The 12053-nt window shown below is 42.0% G+C and overlaps 1 protein-coding gene across 7 annotated transcripts in view; it reads right to left on the reverse strand.

Annotated features, from left to right (window-relative positions):
- Positions 1–12053, reverse strand: part of lrrfip2 (leucine rich repeat (in FLII) interacting protein 2) — a 55849-nt gene that overhangs the window by 5075 nt on the left and 38721 nt on the right. For 3 of the 7 annotated variants that reach the window (XM_029669912.2, XM_029669908.2, XM_029669915.2), the window contains 7 exons: positions 11890–12006; positions 11358–11399; positions 10866–10997; positions 9952–10023; positions 8599–8769; positions 3510–3602; positions 2971–3063 (listed from right to left, as the gene is read on the reverse strand). In XM_029669912.2, coding sequence (XP_029525772.1) covers positions 2971–3063; positions 3510–3602; positions 8599–8769; positions 9952–10023; positions 10866–10997; positions 11358–11399; positions 11890–12006 — 720 coding nt within the window. The remainder of the gene's footprint in view (positions 1–2970; positions 3064–3509; positions 3603–8598; positions 8770–9951; positions 10024–10865; positions 10998–11357; positions 11400–11889; positions 12007–12053) is intronic. The other 4 variants (XM_029669918.2, XM_029669919.2, XM_029669920.2 and 1 more) reach the window with 4 other exon arrangements.

Below are 12053 nucleotides of genomic sequence, written 5' to 3' on the forward strand. Positions count from 1 at the left end.
CTAATATTGGCTTCCCATACAAATCATTCCATTAAAAAGGAACCTGGTTTTTGGTCACTTTCTCATTATAAAAACAGCAATGGTGAGATTATTTTACTGATGGTATTTTTCATAAAACTGCATGGTTGGTTAAGGGCTTGTAAGTAAGCATTTCACTGTAAGGTCTACACCCCGTTGTATTTCGGCACATGTGACACAAAAATGGATTTGATTTTGAAATGATGAGATTAATGCTATCGCTATTCATGGCTTTATTATGTGTGCCTGCGTTGGCCACATAGGCTACAGAAATATCGCCATGCATGCAATCAATCTATTTAGTCAGGCAATGGTCCACATTCTCACATAGTGTCTTCGGAAAGTATTTCAGACTCCTGGAATTTTTCCACGTTACAGCCATATTGTAAAATTGATTAAATAAAAACATTTCCTCAGCAATCTACTCACAATACCCCATAATGACAAAGCGAAAACAGGTTCTTAGAAATGTTTGCTAATAATAAAAAGTATTTACATAAGTATTCAGACCCTTCGCTATGAGACTCGAAATTGAGCTCAGGTGCATCTTGTTTCCATTGTTCATCCTTGAGATGTTTCTACAACTTGTTTGGAGTCCACCTATGGTAAATTCAATTGATTGGACATGATTTGGAAAGGCACACACCTGTCTATATAAGGTCCCACAGTTGACAGTGCATGCCAGAGTAAAACCAAGCCATGAGGTTGAAGAAATTTTCCATAGAGCCCCGAGACAGGATTGTGTCGAGGCACAGATCTGGGGAAGGGTCCAAAGAAATGTCTGCAGCATTGAAGGTCCCCAAGAACACAGTGGCCTCCATCATTCTTAAATGGAATAAGTTTGGAACCACCAAGACTCTTCCTAGAGCTGGCTGCCCGGCCAAACTGAGCAATCGGGGGAGAACGGCCTTGATTAGGGAGGTGACCAAGAACCCGATGGTCATTCTGACAGAGCTCTAGAGTTCATCTGTGGAAATGGGAGAAACCTCCAGAAGGACAACCATCTCTGCAGCACTCCACCAATCAGGCCTTCATGGTAGAGTGGCCAGATGGAAGCCACTCCACAGGAAAAGGCACCTAAAGACTGACCATGAGAAACAAGATTCTCTGCTCTGATGAAACCAAGATTGAATTCTTTTCTGGTGGAAACCTGGCACCATCCCTACGGTGAAGCATGGTGGTGGCAGCATCATGCTGTGGGAATGTTTTTCATCAGCAGGGACGAAGTCAGGATCGAGGCAAAGATGAACGTAGCAAAGTACAGAGAGATCCTTGATGAAAACCTCTTCCAGAGTGCTCGACCTGACTGGGGTGAAGGTTCACTTTCCAACAGGATTATGACCCGAAGCACACAGCCAAGACAACGCAAGAGTGGCTTCGGAACATGTCTCTGAATGCCCTTGAGTGGCCCAGCAAGAGCCTGAACTTTAACCCGATCGAACATCTCTGGAGAGACCTGAAAACAGCTGTGCAGCGATGCTCCCCATCAAACCTGACAGAGCTTGAGAGCATCTGCAGAGAAGAACGGGAGAAACTCCCCAAATACAGGTTTGCCAAGCTTGTAGCGTCATACCCAAGAAGACGAGGCTGTAATCACTGCCAAAGTTGCTTCAACAAAGTACTGAGGGAAGGGTCTGAATACTTATGTAAATGTGATATTTTTTTATTAATAAATTAGCAAACATTTCTAAAAACATGATTTTGCTTTATCATTGAGGGGTATTTTATGTAGATTAATGAGGGAAAAAAACAATTTAGTCAATTTTAGAATAAGGCTGTAGCCTAACAAAATGTGGAAAAAGTCAAAGGGTCTGAATACTTTCGGAAGGCACTGTATTTTAGAATGTAATAATAATTTAAACATTGGCATGGTCTAAAAAGTGGTAGCTAATGGCCTACTTTTCCCCCCATGCTTTTTGGGGGAGGGGGGTTCTATATTAGGCCCTATATGTACAATTATATACAATTGTTTGTATAATTTATAACATTGATGTCGTTAAATTACAATTAGGTGCATGAAAAAAGTCCCTGAAAGTCCTTGAATTTGACTTGCCAATGTCTGTATGAACCCTCCTTAAAGGATGTATAGTCCTATGCCTATGTTGTTGTATAGGTGGAGTTATGGGTTTATCCACTTATCTTCTTACTCATGTGGAACTGCATGAAATTCCTTTTTATTTTTGTTCAAATCATTTTGTAATATTGATCCCAATGTCCCCATTATTTATAGAAATACCCATCTACACTTTTGGGCAGTGTTGGAAAAAGTACCCAAATGTCATACTTGAGTAAAAGTCACCCAGTAAAATACTACTTCAGTAGAAGTCTAAAAGTATTTGGTTTTAAATATACTAAAGTATAAAAAGTAAATGCATTCCAAAAATATACTTGAGTATCTAAAGGTATAAATAATTTAATACCTTATATGAAGCAAACCAGGCGGAACCATTTTCTTGTTTTTGAAATTCCCGGATAGCCAGGGGCACACTTCAACACACCATTTACAAATAAAGCATTTGTGTTTATTGAGTCCGCCAGATCAGAGGCAGTAGGGAAGACCAGGCATGTTGTCTTGACAAGTGCGTGAATTGGACCATTTTCCTGTCCTGCTAAGCATTCAAAATGTAACAAGTATTTTTGGGTGTCAGGGAAAATGTATGGAATAAAAAGTACATTATTTTCATTAGGAACGTAGTGAAGTAAAAGTTGCGAAAAAATATATAAATAGTAAGTACAGATACCCCCCAAAACTACTTAAGTAGTACTTTAAAAGTATTTTTACTTAAGTACTTTACACCAATGCTTTTGAGTGATGGGGATTGAATCTGAACACAACTTTTCAAATTCCATTTGGTCAGAGTCAGACATACAACCAAAACTAAGCAAGCTATATCTGTCTGTGCACATCTATTGCCTCTCACATCCTTCAGAGTCCCTAGCGTGACCTCCTACCCCAATCTTTTTGTCCTTCCAGTTTATCGTTTCCTGCAGGTCAAACACCTCTCTGGTGAGGGTATCTAAGTTAGTCTGGATTCGCTGGTTCTTCTGTAGTGGTATTGCATACAGACAGAGTGAATGGGGATACAGGGTAAAACAATGAAATAGATTAAAAGAAAGGAAAGAGACATGACAGGATAAATTAGAGGAAGAATAAGAAATGCAGATGCGACAAAAGCATTGAATAGAAATTGAGTGAGAGTGACGAAAGGTAAGAGACCGAAAAAGACGGGAGGCCAGAAAATGATATGGAGAAGAGAGCATTTCAGTATAGAGAGACGAGGCAAATAAACATGATAATGAGCAGATGGAGAAAACGGTGAAACAGAGTGATGTCAGGAGACACTGGGATGAATGCGAGACAAGCACAGTCTCACACTCTTGGATCTTCATCAAGATACTGCAGTACCGTAGAGAATTGAACTGTAGAAAGAGGTGTAGAACAGGTGTGAACAGATTGCCACCAAATGTTTGTTTTCTTGGTGCAGACATACCTCTATGAGCTCATCTCTCTGGCGGATTCCCTCTTTTAACTCCACTTGTTTGTGCTGCAGGACAGTGCACGTGTGCTTTTGTCTTTCTAGTTCCTGAAATGAAAGATAAAGGACTGTTGTAAGACTCAATTAATGACAAAGGGAAAACTGCAAAACATTCATCAAACAAGTTTAAAATCTCAATCCCCCCCAAAAGAGTACAGTCATGAGCAGAGAGCGATATTCCATATACCCTTTTACAGACAGACTTCACAGTATGTTTTTATTTTGAACTCATACATTTTTACCACATTCTTGCAGAGATGAGCCTTTTACATCTCCCATGTGCTCCCTGCACATTGGCTAACTGGGCTATCTGCATTGTGTCCCACCACCCGCCAACCCCTCTTTTTACGCTACTACTACTCTTTTCATCATATATGCATAGTTTCTTTAACCATATCTACATGTACATACTACCCCAATAAGCCTGACTAACAGGTGTCTGTATATAGCAGTGCTACTCTTATTTTCAAATGTCTTTTTACTGTTGTTTTATTTCTTTACTTACCTACACACACACACACACTTTTCCCCCGCACTATTGGTTAGAGCCTGTAAGTAAGCATTTCACTGTACGTGACAAATAAACTTTGATTTGATGCACATGGCGGCAAGGGTAGGAGTGGGAGTAGATGTGGGCCAATGTGGGCGGATGTCTATTTTAATAAACCCATTGAATATAAACCATCACAAAGATTTACATTATTAATTTGTTTTAGGCAGGTCCTAAGAAACATAAGACTAACACAATTTATTTTCAAAAGAATGGCATATTGTTTTGTTTAACTATGTTACTGGTCTGTGAGGCTGCGGCACGCACCTGAAATCTATAGTTATTTTGTTCATTAAACAAACAAGACACAGGCTATTCTGATCACAGTCAACACACATTTTACAGTAGGCTAAGAATAATGAAATAACAGAATAAAATCCAAGGAATATTTTCCCACAGAACTTGCATCTTGGCAACATGTGGAACCTCTGTCATATAAAAAATTCTAATAATACCATCTTTTAAACAGAGCCAGGGGCAAACGCATGTTTTTTTAAAATCACGTTTCATCTCTTTCCAACCCTCTCTCTGCTTTGTTACATTGAGAGTATTATCATCATTACACCAATTTATATTATTTTCCATCTATATTTTAAAAAACATTTGAGTCGTGTTCATATTTCACAACCTCCTCTATCTTTTGACGCTGCCTATACACGGTCGTGGACTTCAGGAAACAGCAGAGGGAGCACCCCCCTATCCACATCGAGGGGACAGCAGTGGAGAAGGTGGAAAGTTTTAAGTTCCTCGGCGTACACATCACGGACAATCTGAAATGGTCCACCCACACAGACAGTGTGGTGAGAAGACGCACTAGCGCCTCTTCAACCTCAGGAGGCTGAAGAAATGTGTCTTGTCACCCAAAACCCTGACAAACCTTGACAGATGCACAATTGAGAGCATCCTGTCGGGCTGTATCACCGCCTGGTACGGCAATTGCACCGCCCACAACGGCAAGGCTCTCCAGAGGCTTGTGCGGTCTGCACAACACATCACCGTGGGCAAACTACCTGCCTTCCAGGACACCTACAGCACCCGATGTCACAGAAAGGCCAAAAAGATCATCAAGGACAACAACCAACCAAGCCACTGCCTGTTCACACCGCTACCATACAGAATGCGAGGTCAGTACAAGTGCATCAAAGCTGGGACCGAGAGACTGAAAAACAGCTTCTATCTCAAGGCCATCAGACTGTGAAACAGCCATCACTAACACAGAGAGGCTGATGCCTACATACAGACTTGAATTCATTGCCCACTTTAATAAATGGATCACTAGTCACTTTAATAATGTGTACATATCTTGCATTACTTATCTCATATGTATATACTTGCTCATCCATATATTTATATGTATATTTTCTCTATTCCATTCCTTTACTTTGATGTGTGTGTATAAGGTAGTTGTTGAATTGTTCGATTACATGTTAGATGTTTCTGCACTGTCAGAACTAGAAGCACAAGCATTTCTCTACACTCGCAATAGCATCTGCTAACCATGTGTATGTGACCAATAAAATTACATTTGAAGTAAAATAACAGGCCTAGACTTGATTTAGTCTACATTATTGCATGCTAAACATTTCTGATCAGAGATCGATGAGCAAACGAATAAAGGTGAGCTATACCACCTCCACTGATTTGCCCAGCCAGAGAATTAACCGAATGTACAGAGAGATCCGGAGAAACACAATCACATTGATTAAGACAAGTACAGGCGTTTTGGTCAGGAGTAGGCTACTAAGTGACAGCGAGTAAAGAGAACAATAATCCACTCGTTAAGCTACATAACATGGTGGCAAAATGTTCTCATCAGTGCTCATAAATGAGCCAACTAGACGAGATGATCATGAACAGCACTCACCTCAACTTAGCTGACATTTCCGAGGCCTAACAAATATTCAAACGGAGATTCAGTGAAAAGAAAAAAAAAAACGGACATTCATGAATTGATTTATCAAGACCCCACCCCACGCATGTCACAAAGCAGCGCGAAACAGTGCTGAAAGAGTTGACCACACGCGGTAGGCTATTGCTTCAATCAAATGCATTACAACAATTGGATGACTTTGGGAGTTTCAGTAAGCAAGCGTATGCCTTCAATTGCATTCGCCTACTTTATTCCAATGTTTCATCATTCAGTGATAATTATTCCTACAGCCATTCTTTATGGATCCATCCAGTTGTGGTTAAAACAGTGGGATGTGTGAAGAGATGGGTGAAGTGACATGCCTCGCAAAGTTCACAACAACTGCCAGGATGATAGTAAGCCGGACGCACAATTTTACCACGATCACGACTCAGCTCAGCAAGAAAAGAAACATCGCTTTTGTCTTTCAAAGATATTTGGATTTTTTACGAATTAACTTCACAGATCTTCATTGTAAAGGGTTTAAACACTGTTTCCCGTGCTTGTTCAATGAACCATAAACAATTCATGAACATGCACCTGTGGAACGGTCGTTAAGACACTAACAGCTTACAGACGGTAGGCAATTAAGGTCACAGTTATGAAAACTTAGGACACTAAAGAGGTCTTTCTACTGACTGAAAAACACCAAAAGAAAGATGCCCAGGGTCCCTGCTCAACTGCGTGAATGTGCTTTGGGCATGCTGCAAGGAGGCATGAGAACTACAGATGTGGCCAGGGCAATAAATTGCAATGTCCGTACTGTGAGATGCCTAAGACAGCGCTACAGGGAGACAGGACGGACAGCTGATCATACTCGCAGTGGCAGACCACGTGTAACACCTGCACATCCGAACATCACACCTGCGGGACAGGTAAAGGTTGGCAACAACAACTGCCCGAGTAACACCAGGAAAGCACAATCCCTCCATCAGTGCTCAAGGCTTGTAGGCCTGTTGTAAGGCAGGTCCTTACCAGACATCACCGGCAACAACCTCACCTATGGCCACATACCCAACATCGCTGGGCCAGACAGGACTGGCAAGAAGTGCTGTGGTTTTGTCTCACCAGGGGTGATGGTACACCCATTGTCAGCAGAGAGCATTAGATCTCATGGTCAGACTGACTATGGTGCAGTTTGACTTGGCTACTTTACTGATTGTAAGACCTGCACACATGAACTGCAAGTACAGTGCCCTCCACTAATATTGGCAACTTTGTTAAACCCTCTTTGGTGTTTCATTCAAAAATATTTACAAAAATCTAACCTAAGTAAAATAATTGAAAAAAAAATGTATTCTCATATATATGTGTGCCACAATTATTGGCACCCAGTCAATAAATACTTTGTGCAACTTCCCTTTGCCAAGATAACAGCTCTGAGTCTTCTCCTATAATGCGTAATAAGTTTGGAGAACACATGTCAAGGGATCTGAAACCATTCCACCATCTCTCCAGATTCCAAGGTCCATGGAGTCCATGATACTATGTATCCTAACAAGTTGTCCAGGGCCTTTGGAAGAAAAACGGCACCACAACATCAAAGATCCACCTCCATAGTTCACAGTGGGGATGAGGTACTTTTCTGCATGGCTATCTTTCTGTCTACGCCAAACCCACCTCTGGTGATTGTTTGCAAAAAGCTCTATTTTGGTCTCACCTGACCATAGAACCTGGTCCCAATGAAAGTTCCAGTAATGTTCGGCAAACTGCAGGCACTTGGGTTTGTTGTTTGATGACCGCAAAGGCTTTTTTTATGGCAACCCTCCCAAACAACTTGTGGTTATGTAGGTGGCGTCTGATCATAGTTTTGGAGACATTCTGACTAAGATACAAGTAACGTCTGCAATTCTCCAGCTGTGATCCTTGGAGATTTTTTGGCCACTCTAACCATCCTCCTCACTGTGCGTGGGGTCAATATAGACACACTTTCTCTTCCAGACCACATGTTAACATCTCCAGTTGCTTTAAATGTCTTAATTATATCCCTGATAGTGGAAATGGGCATTTTTAAACATTGAGCTATTTTCTTATAGCCATTTCCTGATTTGTGCAGCTCCACAACCTTTTGTCGCACATCATTACTGTATTCTCGGGTCTTTACCATAGTGAACAGGAAGTCATGGCTTATCTCTTAAGTGTTCCTAATCACTCAGGAGAACTTAAAAACGTAAAACATGAATGGGAATGCACTTCAGTTAGATTTTACTCATAAGAATTTCTAGAGGTGCCAATAATTGTGGCACACTTTTCGGAGAAAAATCATTATTTCATTTATTTTACCTTAATTAAAAAAATAATAATCTTACTTCAATTAAAAGGTTTGATTTTTATGAATATTTTGAATGATAGACCAAGAGGATAAACAGCAACAACAAAAAATGTATTCCCACAGCCCGTTTTTTTCATATTTACCAAGGGTGCCAATATTACTGGAGGGCACTGTGTGTGGACAAGTTGATAGTGTGGTTGGAGACTTTGCAGCAATTTGTATATTCTCGCCTCGGTCCGAGCCTGCATGTGTTAACACTAGATGATAAAGGTTATCTACGATGCTGTGTGTGTGTGTGTGTTTAACACTTCACCTTAGACTTGTCCTCGGTTTCCCTCCGCATCTCGGCCATCTGCTCTTCCATCTCCTCGATCACGTCCTTGAGTGTGTCCACGTTGTAGACGAGGTTGGTTTTGTCGTTGTCCAGCTGTGCGTTTGATACCATGGCTTTTTTATACTTCTCCTCCACCTCCGAGAGCGACTCCTACCAGGGACACACACAGATGTTTACACACTTAACCCTTGGTGGGAACTACTACTATTACTATGGTAATTACATTTATTTATGGGAGATACAGCTACACGACCACACTGATAATAGAACACTACATTTACTCTTACATTCCTTTAGTATCTCAACTAGGAAGCCGTGTTTGGGATGTTGGAAAAACACCGGCGACAGACAGACACTGCTATAGATGTTGGGTAGGGTGCAGTTCAATTAAATGTAACCTTTATTTTTCAGTCTCACCTTCAAATGAGTTCAATGCAATTTGACGCATTTTAACAGTGACTAGAGCTCTTACGCTAAATGAACAATACTCATGTAAAAAAAAAAGTACAATTTATGTACACTAGTAATATCTTAAATAAGACCTAAAACAGAGGAAAGGCTAATCTCAAGGGTTCCACCGGTTGTCCAGCTCGGGTTTGATTGTGTTTAAGAATCTGGGGGGGGGGGGGGTGTAAACGTCATCACAATGCTCCCCACCATGGAATTGTCTCACATTGTAATTAATGACAAAACCCGCGATGGACAAGTGATGAAAACTGATACACTTGATATCCATTGTGGATTGATTCATTCGGAAGGAATGATTCAAGGCAGTAATGAAAAGGCATCTGAAAAAAAACAAACACTTGAGGCCAAACAAAAAAAATATATCAAAACATGAGCAAGTTCAGCTATTGTGTTAGTAAAGTACAAATATACTTCCTCAGACTTAGAGAAAAGTGAACTTTTTAGGGTGGCGACAGAAAAGAAGCCAGGAGACCATTCAGTGCTGTGTGAATGAAAGCTTGTCGTTTTTTTCTGGGTAGGACTACAAACCCTGAAACGCATCCAACAGGCAGAGGACTGCTGCAAGACAAGACAATACTTAGTCTTGCGCTTACCCCCACAAGCACTGCCAGGGTTCAAGCAAGGCTTTCCATCCTTTCCGTTACCAGTGAGTTTCAAACTGAGCAAGAAAGGTCATGCAGGGAACATGCCATCAGACAGGGAGCCAAGATAGAAATGAGTGCTTTTGGTGTTACAGTTAGCGGGTTAGTCAGTGGAGCCCTAGATGGGGCGAGAGAGGGGGAGACGTAGGTACAGGGGGGTTAGAGATGCCATAAGGCTCCCAGAGGACAAGAGAAGGCATGCTGCGAGCTCAGGCCCCTCTACCTTCAGCTCTTTAAGCCCCTGCATGTACCGCCCCTCTACATCCTGAATCTGGTCCTTTAGATCATAGATATCCTGTAGAGCAGATGGGAGGAAGGGTTGGCTGGGGTGAATCGGGGGAAACCAGGGAGAACTAAGGACAGATTGACAGATTTAAGACAGAGCACCCGTGCTGTTGGCATCTGAAGACAGTCATTTACCCAACGGTATGCACAGACATACACAAGGACAGCTTTATAGGAAGTCGAAGAAATATGTCATTTCCAGTCTTCCCCGTGCATACATGGTGTCAATATGTAACATAAGGCGTTGAGAGCAGGGAGGTGTGGATGTTTCAGATCATCGCTGAACTCAAATAAAACAGTAGTGAGGAAAATAATAAACTACTACACATGGTTCACTGTAAAAAGTAACTTATCTTGTATTTCAAATCGATTTGACATTTGAATGGTTTTAGTGTTTTAGATAACATTGGTATTGATACTGGTACTGACACACTTATCTAACCGTATAATAACAGGTTGTAATTAAACCTTGTAATCAATCAAATGTATTCGCCGATGTCACAAAGTGCTGTACAGAAACCCAGCCTAAAACCCCAAAACAGCAAGCAATGCAGATGTAGAAGCACGGTGGCTAGGAAAAACTCCCTAGAAAGACAGAGGAACCTAGGTAGAAACAGGCTCTGAGGGGTGGCCAGTCCTCTTCTGGCTGTGCCGGGTGGAGATTATAACAGTACATGGCCAAGATGTTCAAACATTCATAGATGACCAGCAGTGTCAAATAATAATAATAATCACAGTGGTTGTAGAGGGTGCAACAGGTCAGCACCTGTCAGTTGGCTTTTCATAGCTGAGCATTCAGAGTTGTGTTTATGCAATGGTGTTTATGCGGCTGGTGGTGGTGTGTGTGTGTACCCTCAATTCACTCAGACTGGTGTCAGGATCGACAATGCTGCCTGTGTCTGCACTGCCCCGTCTCGAGGAGGTCCCCCCCAGGGAGGCCAGGGTGGCCGGGGAGAGGCCGGGAGTGGTGCAGCGCGAGGATGGCTAGAAGAAAAATAAACAACACAAAGCACCTTAAGTCAAGAGCTCAAGTCAACACGACACACCCCAGGACTGTCATTCAACACCGACACTACTGGGCCCTGGCTTAACTGATCCTCCCATTCAGCTCCAACCAGGCCCACTAAGATGATATATATCACCCGGCATTACCACAGCTCTATGCGGAAGATATGAGGAAACTAACAATATGGACCTGAACGGCGTGGCGATGAACGCAGGTAGAAATATGGATTGGAAACCTATTTAATGATTTAGACCTACATTGGTCACGTTCGTCATTGATACAAATAAAATGGCCTGAAGACATGAACACTGGATATCGCTCCTGCTTGTTCTACTCACCCGGCTGTAGTCTACGAAGGTCTTATCACATTTTTCATCCAGCTGAAAGAGAAATAAGGAAACAATCATTTAAACAGACATGCCAACGGCATCTGCAAGCATGAACGGATTTCGTATCCAAAGTGGCACGTGCTTGATGCCGAACCTGATCACACCCTGCAAATCAGTTAGTAGCTGGGGTATGAGTTAGGGACTGCTGCATGTTCATAGATCATACCAGGCATAGACACAGGTTATTCAGGGCAGAGAACTTTATTCAATTGTCTTTATTTGCAGCAAACACATGCTGTGAAGACACAAAACCGGCCATAATACTATTCATAACTAGCTTAGTCCCAGATCTATTATGTGCTAAATAGCCAACACATTGACAATGACTATAGGAGTTGACTATACAGCAAGCACATAACTGGGCATCAGTATGAAAACACAGGCTGTGAGAAATCATCCCAAAACACTACTTGTTACGTGTCCACAACCGCAATCCAGTGCATTCCATCGCACGCCAGTGTGTTGACGGCGGGTAACTTACAGCGTCCAGGTCGTCTGGGATACACAGGTCATCCAGGTCAGACACAACGCTGCCCCTGCGGTTGGAGCGGCTGAAATAGTCAGCGGCCGACTCACTGATGTCAGAGAAATCAGACGACTATTGAGCAGAGACAGACGGATGGTAGAGATGGTGAACGAGGGAGA

Source organism: Oncorhynchus nerka, linkage group LG10 (genome assembly GCF_034236695.1).
Source record: "Oncorhynchus nerka isolate Pitt River linkage group LG10, Oner_Uvic_2.0, whole genome shotgun sequence".
NCBI lineage: Eukaryota > Metazoa > Chordata > Actinopteri > Salmoniformes > Salmonidae > Oncorhynchus > Oncorhynchus nerka.